The sequence below is a fragment of the Lepidothrix coronata genome, unplaced genomic scaffold, assembly GCF_001604755.1.
Source record: "Lepidothrix coronata isolate B3197 unplaced genomic scaffold, Lepidothrix_coronata-1.0 Scaffold11, whole genome shotgun sequence".
NCBI lineage: Eukaryota > Metazoa > Chordata > Aves > Passeriformes > Pipridae > Lepidothrix > Lepidothrix coronata.
The window spans coordinates 5,854,779-5,872,788 of record NW_016690191.1 but is presented as its reverse complement, the minus strand read 5'-3'; the positions used below and the strand labels follow the sequence as shown (position 1 = coordinate 5,872,788).

General features: G+C 44.8%; 1 protein-coding gene across 1 annotated transcript; it reads right to left on the bottom strand.

Moving 5' to 3' along the window:
* Nucleotides 1-752: 752 nt before the first annotated feature.
* MESDC1 (mesoderm development candidate 1) lies at nucleotides 753-8,149 on the bottom strand. Its single transcript, XM_017805207.1, has one exon. It carries the CDS (start codon nucleotides 7,612-7,614, stop codon nucleotides 6,547-6,549), a length of 1,068 nt encoding a protein of 355 aa, XP_017660696.1. The 5' UTR covers nucleotides 7,615-8,149; the 3' UTR covers nucleotides 753-6,546.
* Nucleotides 8,150-18,010: the final 9,861 nt, after the last annotated feature.

Sequence of the window (18,010 nt, the reverse complement as noted above, 5' to 3'; positions counted from 1 at the left end):
CTACTCAGCAGTTTATGTGAATTTCAAGCAAATGAAGCCTCACAATCGCTAAAATCCAGACAAAGCCCAGCAGACCTGGCCTGGCTCTGCTGCTGGTGCTCCGTGCACTAACACAGACCCTGTGAACTCAGCTGGCAGAATGAGCTGAAAAGTGAAGCACCCCGAAGTTCAGGGGAATAAAACACCTCATTATGAGCCCACCCTAGCATCAATATGGGCTCCTCATGCCCATACTATGATGGTGATGCCATGCTGGTGATGGAGAACCTGATGTCAAATCTCTCCTCCTCACTGACTCACCCAAATGCTCAGAGCAGGGAGCGAGAGGCACTGGAGCTACCACAGAGACTGTTGGTCACCCAAAGGCTGGTTAAACTAATCCCAGGATACAGATGGCTCACAGCAGGCCAGCACAGCACAGAACCACACCCTGCCAGTGACTTCCAGCAATCCAAACAGCCACTGCAGTCTAAGCCCATCTTGGGGTTTCCACCTGAGGTCCAGATCCTGCAAGAAACGCTACTGCAGGATCCAGGGCTGTGTTCTCTGCTTCTCAGGTTCTCCATCCTTAGACTAAAGTTCAGGTTCCTGCTGCCCAAACAAAACTGGAGAAAAACTGTTGGTCTAAAATCCTGGTAGGTAAGTCAAACTCTACCAAAATCCTACTGCTCTGAGGTATCTCATACTTGCAGTCACTTCACCTAAAACTAATCTGGTTTTAAAACTGAAGTTAAGGAACTTGTTAGTAATCATTTTTCAAGTATTTATTTATTTTGTTGAGGAAGGAAGGGAGGGAGGAGAGGAAAATCAAGCTATTTAGCTTTCCAAGTATTTAACATAAAACCCAAAAGAGCTCCATCTGGCAACCAGCAGGATTTCTAAATAATATAAATAGTATCTACATAAGAACCAGGCTGTCTATGGAGTGAGACAACTTTAACTTTTACAGCCACAAGAAGCCTTTATTAACATAAAAGGAAATTATAAAAAATTAAGTTAGAACAGGAACAAGAGCCTGGCAAGCTGACAGAAGACCCCAGGAATCTCTGCATTAATCTTGAAATGCTGCTTTTGACTTTGTTGAAATATAGCATCATACACTGTGTGGTTTTAAAAAACAAAACAAAAACACCCCCTTAAGTTCAAAGGACTCTAGTACAATAAAACCAGTTCTAGGAAAATATTCAGATTAATAAAAATCAATATGAAATGCCTTGCTTTGCCACGCAAAACAACCCTTAACATTTTAACATAGCTTGGAAAACATTAATATTTAATTACAGATTTCATTGAGTCATGGATGAGGCCCTTCATGTCCATAGATGTCTGTCTTCATTAAGAAAATGTTCCAGAATACTGCTAATTGTGTTAATTAAATGTAAGTCTGAACTATTCTATATAAAAATTTTGATAATTCTAATTCCCAAGTAAATAAACATCTCTCAGAGTAGACAGTATTTAATTTTCTGAGTTAGTTATATGAAGGATCTGGCCTTGCACTTCATACCTAGCCTTTCTACTTTTTGGCCCAGTTCTAAGTGATCCAAACTTGGTGGTGGTTTGGTGTCCTGTGGGAAACACTTCAGTGGTTCTCAATGCCCCTGTCAAATTGCCACTGGGATTTTCTGTCATTTTCTTGGCGAAAAATCAAAGAGTGAAACAGTGGGCCCAAAAAAACATGTTATGGTAATCCTGTGAGGCTAGGGCAGCCTTGAAGCTCTGCATTTTCCGCTATCCCTGGGCTACAGGAAGAGAATTTCTATCTTTATCATTGCCCATCTGGCACCTTTCACAGGCAGCAAGAACAAAGAAGTAAAATGTACTGGCCCCTACCATCTGCTTCTGCTTGTAAAGTCTGGAAAGAGCCTGATAGGGAAGAAAGCAAAAAAAAAAAAAAGATAAAACCCAACCCCTTCGTTTCCCACCAAACTGTTCTGGCAGGTACACATTGTGCCTGTACTTCTTACACATCTTAGGGCCACCCTAGAGACTCCTGGTTCCCCACAGCAGCACAGCTGCTCAGCTCAGAGCATCCCAAACGCTCCCAGCCCCACGTCCTCATTCACAGCCTTCCAGCAGCCCGGGAAGAAAGGTCGCGTTGTTTGAGATTTGCTTTATTGGATCAGCCTCTGTTTTATCTAGAATAGGAAAATTCCTGTGGGTTTAATAAGAGGTATTACCCTACAGATTTTCTCTGGTCCCACCTCCTTTCCCATCAGCCACATCCCCTCTCTTGCTGCAAGGCTGCATACACCATGTGTTGGCTCGACCCCTTCTGTCTCTGACAGAAGTTTGGCCAAAAAGAGCAGATTTTCTGCTACTTTGATCATTTCCTGTGGTAAAAAGTAAAGGGAATTATCTGACCCATGGTCTTTTTTTTCTTAGTTTTGAAAAATAACATGGCTTTACATTTGCAAGTTCCCTTAAATAGTGCACTTGCTTTTCAATAGCATTTTGCTGCTAGTTTACTGGTTGTCTTACAGAACTCACTTTTTTTAGAATCAGAAAACACAGTGCTGTGACCTCAATCTCAGAGATTCAGCTGCTGTATTACATCAACTATGAACTTCCTTGTGCTGAAGCAGCAACCAAAAGATAGTATCAAATCTACAGACAATACAAAGGTGACAACTTCTTCCCTATTAAAAAGTTATTGCATTTAAGAAGTAAGTTTAATTCTCTTTTGGTGGGGATAGTGTTGCTTTTGGCTACAAATGTGCATTGCATAATGTCTTTAGAAATAAGTTAACCCTTTTATTAAATGCACTACTAATCTATTAGATATGTGATATAAGCACCACAAAACCTTTTCTTTTGTCAAAAATCATCAAGATTCCAGATCAGAAAACGTGTCTGTTGCTTGTCTAAGCCCATGGTGAAATTGTGACACTACTGCTGACCTAAATGGTGTGTAAGCATTTGGGCAACAAGGGCCTGAAATATGATGCCAAGTGGTAATCAGTGACCTCGATGGGGCCTGTGAGTGCACCCTGAAAACTTGTCCACTTTGTATTTTTTTTGTCCCAGAGAGTACAAAGTAAACAAAAATGAATATACCTACTGAAATGTCTTGTATCAGAATTAATATTCTATAGGAATAAATTCCAAATAAATTAGCACAATATACATTCTTTATAAATGTGGCACTATGGCATTTAAAATAGATGTATGTTCATATTTAATAGTGGAACCCCACTCTTTCAGCTCAGAAAATGCTACAATATGCATATGTATATATAGACATTTTCCTGTTAATCATTTAGTCAGAGTGCATAAAAAGTTGTGCTTGTTTGTATCAAAAGCCTTTTTTTTTGACCTTTGTTGTGCTAATTACATGAATAGCACAGATTCTGACAGATACTCTCTTGAGCTGAGGCCAGGGAGCAGCTCATGGCTCCCTTTGTGTGAGTTCTACTCTTGAAAGAAATGACTGAACATTTTGAACTGTTAAAATTACTATTGTTTTAAAATGTCACAGTAAGTTACTTTGGTGAATTTACTACTTGTATGTACATATATATATATTTAAGGAGCCTGTTAACTAAAATCATGGCCTGGCTACATTTCACATTTTATTTTATAAAACCAAACCCTTCCAAAACTCACACAGCTCAAAAGCAAAGGGAGATTCGTTTTCCTTCAGTGTTAAAGAACAAAGAAGATACGTACTTATTTATATATTTATGCATGTACCTCACTTGAAAATATAATAAGAAAGGGGGAAAGAATCTGCAATATCCTTGTTAAAACAAAAATTGCACTAAACCACTTAAAACAAGATGTTACCACAACAAAGATCGGCACTATCATCGTTAATAATATATTGCCTTTCATATGCAGAGGTAATAAGGAGGCTGTACTGTGATCCATATAACCTCAATAATGTATAAATGAATCAAAAAGAACCTAATTAGTTCAGCAGCACCAAAAATTATTAAGTAGAAACATCAAAAGAGCCAGTGGGACGCCACTTTCTTCTGTCAGACGCTGCAGAGCTGCCCTTCAGAATCCTCTGGTTTATGTCTGCAAGGAGGAGGCCTCACCAATGTAGGTCACAGTAACTTAAAAGACCTGGAGCTAAAGGATGCCATGTGCCCTCTCTGCACAGCACTGCCCTGCAGCTCCTCAGCACCATCCCTGCACGTCCCACACGAAGTTCTGCACCATCCAGGATCTATGCAAAGGAAGGGTGGAGCTGGTTCCTCACCTCCTGTGTGCAGCCGCAGAAGATAGTACATCCTGAAAGCATTACGTGTGCTACAGTCCCTTTTTCCTCCTTCCCCACAGAGCCACTGCGGAAAAGGAGGAAGGGTCGGTTGGGAGGGAGTCTCGGCTTCCACGGAAACACGCTATGAGGCAAGGAGATACAAGGGACAGACAACTCCAAACACCACAGAGACACAGGACCTCCCTGTAGATGGCCTTGACCTCCTATGAATCCCTCCGGAGTCCTACAGCTGTTCCTGCCACACAGATGGGAAAACGTTTGTGTGTGCACACGTGAGAGCCTCTGAGGAAATACCTGCGGAGGCATCGAAGTCAAAGTTAGAACATCGTGTGCACGAATTTATTCATGAAAAAACAGTAAGAGTACTTTATACTTGTATACTACACCCCATAGATGTGGACATCCACGCCTCTGCAGCACATACTGCTGGGCTCACAGGGCATTATTTGTTTCACTCCATTTCAGTGAAGCATCATGTGCAGGAGAAACAATAATGCTATAAATGCAAGACCTTTCACTACTCCAGGGCTGTCCCATACCCAAAACCCAAAGGTTACCTTCTTCAAAGGAATAAATAGGGCAGTACTTTTAACTTAAGTTTTAAGCCGTGCTAGCAACATTTTAAGGTGTGTTCTCCAATAGCTTTCAACATTGCTCAATTTGCAGATCCATTAAAAAAAAACCACAATTAGGCAATGCAGCAGGGCAGTCAAACAAAACCTCCCTGCAGAAGACTTGCTCTTCTATTTACCTTTAATACAACATATAGAAGGCAACAGATCCCACGAGTCCAAAAAGACTAGGCTGAAAAAATTCACCACTGCAACTATTGGAACTACAGCAGTATGCTATGGTCCACTAAGGTGGACTCACTAAGGTCTGCCCTCAGTTCCCAAGGAATTCAAGTGGAGGTGGACTGGGCCTCAAAAGCTGGCTATCTTTTCCTGTAATCTATAACATCAACCTCAAACTGCTTTGACAGAAATCTCTACTGAGGAGTTCCAACACAAACCTCTGAAAAATACAGAGCCCACTCCGGCAAACCTTCACAATCCCGAGCAGACACACAGAACACGCAGGGCCATCCAGCAGGGTGAAGTCTTTCAGGAAGTAATATGGAAAGTCACAGATTTAACACACAGATGGCCCACAACATCAGCAAGAGTTAAAACACAAAACTCAAAAGATAACACCGAATGCTGATAAAGACAAACAAAGCCAGGCTGTGCCCTGCTGCAGACACCACCAGCTCCGCAGAGCAATCCCAGTGCAGAGCAATCCCAATGCCAAGCAATCCAAGTGTACACAGCACTGCCCAGCTGTCCACAGATACAACTGGAGTAGCTCTGTCAGAGGCTCCTGAGGAGGAGGGGTAGTACTGGGGGAGGGACAGTATTTATAAAAATAAAAGAACTGAATTGAAGCCTGTATGCTGCTGTCTAGAACTCCAGTTACGTTTGTACCACCCATTCCCTGGGGGAAATGACATACAATGCAAACAGGCCTAGTTGTTCAATTATTCAAGTATTAAGAGATTCACAGAAAGGCATCTGAGAAACATAACATTTTAATAGATGAAATAAATACTCCAGTACATGCAAGATAAAAACTGACATTGGAAAAAAATTAAAAATCACTTTTGTTATAGTGTAATTTTGTTTGTTTGTTTAAACACTCACAGTAGCTTTTCCCCCAGTTTGGAAATCAACACATGGAAAACATAATCACAACCTCCAGTCCTTCCACTCCTACACACCAAATGCACTTCTAACCTAACACTTGATGCAAAATAAAAAAAGTCATACAAAACAAAAACAAACAAAATAGTAGCTACATCCATCATCTATGTGTTGTTGGGTTTTTTCATTTTTTTAAATGAGTGAGAACTGAGGTAACCTTTTTCCTGCACAACCGAACAGCAAAATTTAGAAGGGAAATTCGGAAGACAAGACAAGACAAACTTTAAAAACCGCACCCAGCGCGATTAAAGCTCTTTTTTTTCTCCTTTTTTTTAAGATACCCCCACCTCCCCAAATATAAAAACTTTGAAACAGTTATTACCATTTGTGTGAAGACCTTGTTGAATAAAGAAAAATTTATCTGCAGATACTTGCTTAACTTTAAAGTAAAGTAAAAAGAAGCCAAAACTGGCTACCTTTATTAGTACATATAGTTTGAATATGTTCTGCTTCTTCACCACACGAAATCAAAGGATTGGGCTCATCCAAGCAAATTCTTTGGTATACAAAAAAAGGGTGAGGAGGTGGGATATTATTTTCCTTTAGCAATGACTGGGATCTAAACAGAAGATGTGGGGGTTAATTCACAGAATTGGAGTTCACTGGCGGTAAAGTCCTGGGTGAAGATCTTTCTCTTAGTGCCTGAGATAGCAGGTTGCAACCATCCGAGACGGCGCAAGCTGAGTTCCTCAACCTTTCCCTGTAATCGCTCATTTTGGTGCTACTTTCGGGGTGTTGGGCTATATCCCTGAGGCATTGGGTCAGGAGCACACAAGCAGATACCACACTCATGGCTCCTCCTAGGATGGCAGTTTGCACAGCTTTGCCCTCTGGATTAATGGTGGCAGCTTTACCCAAAAACTGGGGCTCAGTGGCAAAGCCCACCAGAGCATAGACAGACTGCACCAAAGGTCCACTGAACAAGACGCACCGGTTCCTGGTCAGCTCGCTGGGCGAGGTCTTGACCTCCTTGACGCACGCCAAGAGGGCAGAGGCGCTCGTGCTCATACATTTGACACTGAGTTTGAACTGCTCCTTAGCAAATTTATCCTTGGATTTCTCACTGGCCAGCACACAGGCATCTGTCAGGAATTTCAAGTTCTTGGACATGTTCTGAGAAACCTCCAGCAGGAGCTGAGGGCTCATATCTGCCAAAGGGGTGGTCTTCAAGACCCCGCAGCCGTGCTCCACCTCATGCCTACATCGGGTCACCTTGTAGCGATCCACCAAGCCAGGCATAGCAGGCTGGGCCCCCGGAGTCTCCACTGCAGCCAGGTAGGCAGCGTGGGCAGAGCATTCGGTCAGGGACACCACCAGCTCCCCCATCTCCATCAGGCTTTCCCCCACCTCCCCGAAGCGTCCCATGTTGAGCTGGCTCTGGACGTCATGGGTCAAGATGGAGAGTCCTTTGGTCCTGGCAATGATTGTGTCCCTGCACTTCTCAAAGGACTCACCGAAGACAGACAGACTCTCGGTGTTCACCGGCCTGGTCTCGCTCGACAGCAGAAGCAGATCGGCCACCAGTTGCATCTTGATCTTGCAGTGGTCGCAGATAGAGATGAGCTTCTTCCTCTGCAGGGAGCTGCTGCTGGGGATGCCGCCGCCGGAGACCTCGCTGCTGGACTTGCCGGAGCCACCGCTAGCCATAGCGCCGGGGGGGCACTCGCATGCCGCTCGCTACCCCGCTGCCGCCGCCTCCGCCGCCCGCGCAGTCCCGACTGAGCCCGGCAGGATCGCTCTGCCTTTTCCGCAACATCATTCCATTAATCGCCGGGAGGCAAGAAAAGGCTCTGGGCGCCGGGGCTGCCGCTGCTGCGGGGAGCGAGCTCGGCCGGGGCGCCCGCCCCGCTCCAGCCTCCGCTCCTACGGCGCTCCCGCGGCGGGGCGGCGCTCGCCGGGCGCCCCCGGGCCCCGGTCCGGCATCCTTTAGTTACAAATCTCTATTTCTTCCTTTCCTTTTCGCACGCTGGCTCGCCTTCCCTTCCCAGCACCCCGTCCGTGCTCGCCGGCCGCGGGGATCCTGCGCGAAGTTCCCTCCAGCAGCCGGAATCCCTCAGGGACGCGCCGCCGCCGAGCGGAGTTGGGGCAGGGGCGCAGCCCTCCAAGTTGCTACCGCGGCCCCGGCGCCTCCGGTCGGGGAGCGCCCGCCGGGCGCAGCTCGCAGGGGCCGGAGGGGCGGCGGCTGCGCACCATGTGCCGCCCCCGGCGCCCGCCGCGGCCCCGGCTCGCAGGAAGCGCCGCGGAGGGTGTGGCCCGCCCGCCCCGCACGGCCCCGCCGCGCACCCGCGGGGAGCCGGGCCGGGAGGGGAGAGGGGCACGGCGGGGAGCCGGGACACGGGGGACGGCGGGGGGGAAAAGGGAAAAAAACAGAAGAGAGGAGGGTGAAAAAAAAAAATAAAAAGCTCCACCGGATCCGGGTGCTGGGGCGGGCGGGCGGATCCGTTCCCCTTCCTTTGCCGCTGCCTCACTCCTTCCTGCCGCGATCATTCACGCGGCCGCTGCGCGCTCCGTCCCCGCCGCCGCGGTCCATCCCCTGCGCCCCCGGGCCCTCCTCGCCGGCTCCCGCCGTGGCCGCCGCCGCACCAACTTAGGCTCTTCCCGCAAACAAGGGTGGTGGCCGCGGGCTGCAGCCGCGGATGCTGCGACCCGCCCGGCCTGACGCTCCTCCTGCCATCTTCCCTGGCTGAGCCGCCAACTCCCAGGGAAAACAAAAATTAAAAAAAAAAAAAAAAAGATAAAAAGAAGGGGAGGAAATCTTCGTTTAAATTCCCTTTCTCAGGCTTTCAGACAAACTACTGGGAAGCGGCGGCTGCGACGCCGCTGCCAGCCAGACGCTGCACGGCTCTGGGGGAGCTCCCCCGCCCCGCTGCCTTTGCTGTAACCTCACTTGAGCCTATCGAAATCTTTTGTGCGGTGTCACCGCCCTTCGTTTAAATCCTGCCCTCCCCCCGCCGCCGCTCCGCGCCCGCCGCCGCTCGCTCCTCCCAGGCGGAGGGGGCAGCAGCGCCGGCACCGCCCGCCCGCCCGCCGCGGGCGCTGCCCCGGCCCCGCCGAGCGGGGGATTGCGGGGGCTCGCTGAGCACATAGACAGCCGGGGGTGCTGGAGGGAGAGGCCGGTGGGAGAAATGCGAGAAGCAGCCGGAGAGCGCCTGCCGGGTGGGCGGCGGCGCGTCCTGCGCTCGGATGTCGGACACGGAGGAGATGCCGCGGGGGAACGGAGGAGCCGCCCCCGCTCCAGCCGCCGGGGCTGAGACGCCCCGGGTGCCGCTCCCCGCCCGGCCTCTGCCCCGGCCAGCCCGCCAGGTAAGTGCGGCGTTCCGGTCGGAGCTCCCGTCCCTGTCCCCGGCGCGCCGGGGAGCGCCCGTGTCGGGATGTCCCGGCCCAGGTAGAAGAAGCCGTTGCGTGTGTCAACCTGGGCGGGTCAGAGCCCGTGTCACCGCGGGCCCGCCGCACCGCACCCCGCGGGGCTCCGGCTGCCCCAGGTGCCCAGCTGGCTGTCGTGGGTGCTGTACACACGGGATGGGGTATTGCTGCATCTTTATTTACACAGAAATAGTGCCCTCAGCACTGGCCTTGACCCAGTTTTTAAACCAATGAAGATGAATTTGGTTCGTTCCTCTCGTGTCTCTGTCATCGTTTTCGAGCACTGGTTACTGTTTGTTAGACTTTAGCAGAGAAAATGTAAACCTACTGACACTGCTGTGTACAGAAAGACTTTCTCTGGCCTGTTTCCATTCTGCAGCACATCAAGAACTTTATTAGATGGTTCTTGTCAAAGATGTTAACACACAGTAAATCTGAGGCATTCATGTAAATGCCATTAAACAGTAATAAAATTAAAATTACTAATTGGGCTGGAACAAGTTACAAGAAGATGGGTTTAATGCTGCCTGGGATGCTTCCAAAGGGAATGTGTAGTTTGGTAAATGATGATGATGAGAACATTTATGTCCCACGCATCAGATTCTGTCCTGTTATGCAGTATCTCCATCAACATAATCCTGAACCCCATCAAATCAACACCAAATTAAAGTCCACGTTGAAGTCACATCTTACGTTTGCTACGTATTTTGCTGCAGCTTAAGCTGCAGCTAAATAATAATATTATGTTTCTCCTTTCAATCAGAATTCCCTTTTTAAGTCAGGCTTCTAATTCTAGGCATTTAGAATGCATTTAGCAGCCTACAGAAATCCAGAAATACATTTGCCTCGATTCACAGTTAACATCCTGCTACAGTCATACTATTGCAAGGGTATAAGTGACCTTGAAATAAGTGGAAATTGGACCAAACTCCTCGCTTGCAGTTGCAGGCCAGATCCAGCGATGTTGTGGCACAAACCCAGCCCACCTAATGGATTCCATACATTTATACATTTAAAGAGCTTCAGATAATTTTGTTTGTGTATATTTTCAGTCATTAGCTAGGGGAACCCTTGGCTGCCTACTCGTAGAGTGGGCCGTGAGCGGGATGAACACAGATGTCAAAGTGGAGGGTTAACAGGATGTACACATTTGGGGGGTGGGGGAAGCCCTTGCCATAGAGCCAGGCTTGAGGAAAGGGGCAGATACTGGTCTATGGGTGTGTCGAAAATAGGGCAGTTCTCCACCCATCCCTCCTCACAAAAACAGTGGGAGGGAAATTTTGTTTACTTGAGTCAGATTATAGCAGTTGAAAGGAAGGTCATGATTTGGGCCTAAACAATTTTGGCTTACTGCCAGTAACTTGTTTTCAAAAGTATAAATAGGAATGATTTCAGAATACTCTGAAAAATAAAAATCAATGGGCAGAAGAATCCAGCTAAACTATTTCAAAAAGATTCCAGATATGTCCTTAAGTGAGGTGAGATAGTATACAGCACAAGGAATGCTTCTCATAAATATTAACCTAGTTTATCTTTAATGAGGATTGACTACATTTAATTAGGGTTTGAAAGACTTCATTTTAGAGAACGTAGGTCTCACCCCTGGCTAGAAGAGGTGTTACATGACCTAATAATCTTTTCCATTTTTAGATGCTGCCGCCTGCCATGATGATATGTGTGATTTGTGCCATTCCCCAAGGACAAAGCGGAGAGATCCTTGGTTTGGACAGGTCCTGCTTGGCTCCTCCACCAGCCTTCTTCCACAGGAACACAGCTGGGCCTTAGCCATTCCTATCAGCTGACAGGGCCACCAGAGCTCTTAGTAACTGCTATAATATGAAGCAAATATTCTTCGAGCTCCTTTAATCCATCCACAAGACTGATCCAGTGCTTATCAGCCTCAGTATTAGGAAGGGGGAAAACAGGTAGTTATTGTCCTGTGTTGCAAGTGGACAGCCTCCAAGGCACTCTTGCCAAATGCCATTCTCCTCCCATGGTAGCTCTGGGTGTTCAGCTCTCCTACATGAGTAACCTGACCTTTGCTGTTTGAAAAAAATAATGTAGAAAATACCACCTTATTTGGTCATTTTTACCATGGAAGTGGCGTTTCCTGGAGCAGCTGCCTGTTAGATCCTTCCTACAGACTGCAGCCTGGCTGGGTACAAAATCACTCATAGTCTGGGTTTACCATGAACACAAAGTCTTATTCCAAAAGGCAGTCTTGGAGGCAGATTCTCTTGGGCTGGTAATCTGAGCAACATTGAGGATCAGCTAGTTACATGCTTTAAAGTGCCAGTACATGTGTCTGTGTGATTTAGGGGGAAACTTTTACTCAGTCATGTTTGGGGTGGGTATTTCCTTCATAAGTGTTCTGCACATCTCTTTCAAGGAGAATGTGTGCATACCCATTTATTTCATGGCTGCTGGGTGCAAAGGTGATCCACAGGACTTGGGCAGCTCGCTGAATTGGTAGAAAGACCTGGAAGACATGAAAATCAGGTGGCCATGCTTGGCTTTAAAAAGATTTCAGTGACAGAGTCTAAATGAAATAACTCTCTGGGGTTCAAACCAGCAGGCATTGTCAGATACAAGGGATTAAAAGGCTTTTTAATGTGGCTTAGTAGTATACAGAAGATTGGCTTACTTGTATGAGCTCTTCTTTTGTCACATTGATCTTTATTTTGCATTGTGCTTAGTACAACAGAAACTGGAGGCTGAAGTCTTCTTTCCTGAATCATCTGACATGACTTGACCCTTTTATTGCTTAGTAAAATATTTTTTTGTGAAGGAAGAATTGATTTTTTCCAGTGTAGCCACTGTTGAGTAATAGCTGAAGAATACCAAGTTGTAATAATTTTATGAACACTCTATGTGGCCAGGTTGGTGAGAGGAAGTTACTATACAGTGGGTTATGCTACTTTATATTACTTTCCTCTATGGATGTATTGATCTAACTTAATAGGGAGCTAGCTGATGAAGGAATAAAAGGCAATTCAGTGGTTCCCCTGTGTCAGCTATATGTGACTAAACCCATGAGGTGGTAATTACAGGAATGATAGCTCCAGTTCTGAGGGATGCAGCTGGTTTGTCTGGCTGCGCTAAAAATCAAAGGAGGATAGTCGGCAGAGACAGATGGAAGAAATAATTTAACACAGAGTCAGACTTTGCAGAAGAGGCTGGAAGAAGCTGGGCCTTCCTTTCTGCAGCAATGGAAAGGTAAGTCATACAGAAGGAAAGGCAAGTGTGTTAACTGGATTATTGTTCGTAGGATCTATTTTGTCTTAAATGTTTTGGTGCTAAGTAGGTGTTTTGTGGTCAGTACTTAGAGCCAGTACTTCATGAGAGACTAAAACTGTGAGGTTTGGGTCTGTCTCAAGTCTGCAGAGGTAGCCATGGTTGATACACTGGGGATGCAACCCAAGAACTTGGTCTGTGTGTAGCAAAAAAAGACAGCTGGAGATCTGGAGGAACATTTAACTGGGCACTTGGAACAGCAAAGTGCAAACAGCCACAAGTTTTGTTTCTTCTTCTGTTGTCTATAAATAAATGGCTTTTAGAAAAATGGGTGGGCTTTTGCATACAGGTTTAACCTTGGTGTTGTGATGTGGCTCTTTGTGTTTGTTTTTTTTAATATGACATAGTCAAAAACACAATATCAAAGGTAAGAACAAGTTCATTACATAGACACCAGTAACGTAAATATCCCAGTTGTGTCAGAATACTGGTTGGCTCCTGCTTCTCAGCTGAAAGATAATACAGCGAAAGAGGTTTTTGTTTTGTTGTCCTTTTCTTCACCATTTATTGCTCTGTTGTTTTCACCACTTGCCGTATATAATCGATTGGTTGTCCCCTGCTGTTACCATGGATATTTAATACATTGACATGGAAAAGAGACACATTTTTATGAAAAGGAAAATGCAACTACAAAACTCCTCTTGTGCCTGTGCCGTATTTAATGTGGATACAGCCAGTAATGGCTTTCTGCTTCATGTTCTTATCTACCATCTGCACATATGGATATCCATCCTGCACCTCCTGCGTTGTGAGGCTGGTGCCTGGGAGAGCATTAGGTGTGAAGTAGCTCCTTGTGTCCATTCTCCCTCCCTGGAGCAGGTGAGAAGGGCCAGGTGCAGGTTTGTAGGTCAGTTGCTTTGAAACTCAGAAGCACTTAATGGAAGAGTGGTAAAAGCTGCTCATTCCAGTGGTCCAGCATAAACAAGAATCCAAGGCTCTCCCTTCAGACTCTTAGGTCTGGGTTTTTTGAGATCAAAAGAGAATGCAGTATTTTGAACAAAATGTGTAAGGGCCCACCCTTCCTGAATTGCACTTTTGATGGTATGTTCTGTCCTCCAGCTGTAATACACTACAGAAGGGTTTGGGTTTCTCCCCTTCCTGTCCTCCTTGACTATATATCATGAGAGAAATTTAATAGATGTTTTTACAGGAGTCTCTGATCCTACAGTGCTCTCACTGTGCCTGATTGTTCAGTGAGGAGAGCTGTTGATCATTAACAGTTTAAGCCTAGCACCTCTAATTCATCAGAAGTTCACGTAATGTATTACTTACATTAGATGTAGGTGCCAAAGCTGACCTGTAAACCTAAAATTAAATTGGGACTACAAAATTAATTTCATTTAGATTGCGAAAATTAGACTATAAATGGAATTCCTGTGGGAACTGTGCAAACCTTCTTTGACATTGATTTAATGTAATTCTTTTCTTAATTGGGTAACTTTAAATTGTGTAACTGGTACATAGTTTTAACCAGCACAGATCTGTAACAAGTCTTGCAGTAAGATGAGTACTAACAGGAACATTCTCTGGTGTTTTTGAATTTAAGGATCGCAGTGTATAGCTTTGTTGCAGATGACTAGACAGTCAGGGGTCATGCTCCCTCCCCAAACATCATCAGATAGGTATTGATACGAAGCTATCATGTCATTTGTCGAACATCTCCATCCAGTCAATACATTTTAATTTATAAAATGTGCATGCACAGGATAACACCAATTCAGGGTAAAGACTTATTTTATGGTAAAAACTGAATTCAGAATCTGAATTTCAAGGCTATACCTGAATCAGAATTTCATATCCAAATCATAATCGTTAACACCTAATTTGGGAAAATTTTTAATTAAAGACTTAATTTTTCAAATTGGACCCAGGAATTCAAGGTCTGAGTAGCTCTGGAACAAAAATTCACATTCTCTTAATAGATGGCAAGTGTGTGTGCTTGTTTTATGCATGAAATTAAATTGAGGGCTGAAATTATTCTGAATCATTCAAAGGTTCATGCTCTAGATGACAGCATATTCTGCTTGGTATGCTGCTAGTAACAGTATTAAATTTTCCTTTTTTTCTTTAGATTTAGCCATATTCTTGTTGGTTTTAAAGATAACATGTTCAGATCTGCTTCTTCAAGTTTTACTCTGCCTGTGAGTAAATTCAGAGGGCTGCATTAACACATGCACTGTTTGTGTATGAGAGCTTGGGCATTAGATTCTCTCTGCAGGGAAACGTTTAGGGCACTTGAGGTAATTTGACCTACAAAAACAGTGATTTTGAATGTTTTACTGAAAATAACTCATAATATCCTGACGCTCTGTAAAATGTATGACAGTGCTTTTAAGCAGGGAAGAATATGCTGAGTGCTGGGTTATCTCAGAACTTGCTTGAAGTTTTCTGGGATCCGTTACTCAGCAAGTATTGTTTAGCACAGTATTGCCATGGTCCTAAGGTGCATGGTCAAGGTGCAAAAGCAGTTGTAGTGTCGGTCAGGCTGTGAAGAGCACAGCTGCACACCAGACCTCAATCATTTTAGATTTCCAAAATAATCACTAAAAGGCTGCCTTGCGCAACACCTAATTCATCTGGGCACTATTAAACATCCTTTTGTATCACTAGAGTTCTTAAAATGAATTAATTCTTCCAGACACAGCATGTGCTCATAGCAGGCAGCCCTTGCATGTTCATTCTCCCTTCGGTGTGCTTGGGTCTGGTCTTCTCATCTTGTAGGTTTAAAGTCTTAATTGTCTATATATGTCCTTCCAAGAGGGCACTGCCCTTTCCTTGATGAAGTCAAGTTTTTTTTCTTTCTAAGGTTTCATTCCAAGGAATGTCAAGGAACAAGCTTTTAAGACCCTACTGTACTGTATTTGCAAAAAGTAAAACGTGACAAATAGGAATACACTTTAAAATAGAAAATTGTACCACCAGCAAAGACTTGAGAGAGCTTTTGGCAGCTAAAAATATATGCACATTCTTCTCCCAGCTCATAAGAAATAATGGTATGGGAAGTTCGCACAGTTCCAAAAAGGAAAAAGAAAAAGAGAATCCTTCATTAACAGAAATTTAGAACATCCTGAATCCTCTCATATTACAGCTTGACTCAACCCTATTCAATAATGAAAACAGTTTACATCAAGAGGGGGAGGTAGATTTGCCTTTCTGATAAGGTGTAACTTTATAATTGAAGGTACTACTAATAAAATGTGTGTGTTGCAGAAGCAAAAATGACAGTCACAGCTTGAGACCTTCCCTGGCTTGACTAGATGGGACTTTAAGCTACAAGATAAAGCATTATACACATTACTTTTGTAATCTACAATGAAAGTAGCCATCTATTATTGGATATGTTCTGTATTGCAATCATAATAGTGTTAGCTGCTAGGACCATAAAAGCTGTTAAGGGATATGAAAACGCTTAAGCTATAAAAAGCATATTTGTATGATTCTGTAGATGCTCTGATCAAAACACAATGTGCTTCAATAAAAAGAAAATGCAATTTAATTTTCTCCTGTCAGTGATAACATGTTCCATGGCTTTTGTTTCCTGCATGGGAAAGAGGAACAGCAGAGAACAGAGGCTGAACAGGTGTTTGTCCTGCAGCTGAACCCACAACGGGCAGACTTTGTGGGTTCTGTCTTCCTGGACACAGAATTTTGCCTGAACAGAGAGAGTTGCAAGGTCAGAGTCAAGCATGGAAAATATTTCCCTTTCAAACTAAAGCTTTTATGTGCACAACAAGGAAATGTATAGTGTTGTTCGGTGCAGTGCTGGATATTCCTAACAACTTGTGCGCCTACCAAAGCAAAGTAGATTACTTTTGAGATCCATATCTGAATGTAGTATCAGATATTAAAGAAAGTAAGTTGGGTTGGTTTGTTCTAATAAGAAAAACAGAATTGGAGAAAGTATTTCCTAGTAGAAGTGCACTGAAAGTATTTTATGTGGTAAGTCCAGCATTCCAAGATTGAATCTTTAGTCTTTATTTTTTTCCAGTGAATGTACACATGATCCAGTAATAACAAAAGTTAGCAGAAACATATTTTAGTAAAACCTCATTAATCAAGGCAATCTGATATAGTATACCTGATATTCATTATATTTAATGAGAAATCACTGAGCAAATGTGCTCATTAGTTCCTTAGGTATTGGACAGCTCTGTGAGAGGTCCTTGTCTAAGCCCCGTTTCAGTTACTGTACATTTAACAAGCTCCACGAATAGCTCTGGGCTAACTGCTTCCTGTTTCTCAGGCACTGGCAGTGTGTCTGAAATGTTATAAAATGCGTGGAGGCTGCAGACCAGGCTAGTTGTTTATGGGGGTGCTGAAATCTTGGATTCCACATCCTCCTGTGCTGTTTCTCATGCTATGTGTGCTTTTGCAAGGTGCTGCTTCATGGGCTGTGTCTCCCTGGCGTTCACAAGCCGTGTGTCTGATCACTTCAGCAGTTAGTCCAGGCTTTGAAAAGCCTCCTCAAACTCACACCCCTGCCTACTGACTGCTTTTATTTTGTATTTGCACATTGTGCCCATAAGGGCAGTGGGCTCCTGGTTCATTGTAGGGTTGAAACTAGATGATCTGGGGTTGAAACTAAATGATCTCCAAAGCCCCTTCCAGCCCAAACCATTCTATGATTACAGGACTATATACAGTAACAGAATTGGGGTTGAACTGTACGCTCAGTAGAATTAGTTCCTCTGCTCTGAACCTGATCCACCTTGCATGATGGAGTGGAAGAGCAGTCTGTTCACTTAATCAACCTGAGTATATTAATTGTAGTCAGTAACTGTACCAGTAGCAGTAACAGTGATGGTTCCTTGAATTCCCAAGTTTAAACTTCTCGGAGTCCAAGGTGAAAGCCTGAAGAGAAGATGGTGCTATTTGTAATTAAAACAGCTCCCATGTGGGGAAAAAAAAAGTAGATTGAAGATTGAAACAAGGCTATGTGGACATCCATCCGTATAGTTTGGTTGAGATAATGGAAAAATAGTCTGTACAAAGAAAAACCCATTTTTTGTGGTGGTGGTCAGATGTTCTGAAGTTGTAAAACAGCTTTAAATTTAATAATTTTCTAAACCTAGTATAGATGAGACACGAGTCAAAATCAGAGGACTCATGCGATGGGCTCGGTTCCTATCACATCGATTAGCCAAGACGATACTTTTCGTCCTGCTCTAAAAAAAAAAAGAAGGCAACAAGGAACAATCACAAGCTTAGATCCCAGGAGCTGGGCCATCATTTATTTACTCATTTTAAAACCCGACAATGCCCAGCGTTCGCTCCCTGCAGGGCCGCGCCCGGGGGCGGCACCGCCTGGAGCGGCGCTTTGTGCCGGGACAGCGGCACCCGGGGCAGGCGGGGTGGGGGTGTCCGCTGTCCCCCCCAGCACCGGGGA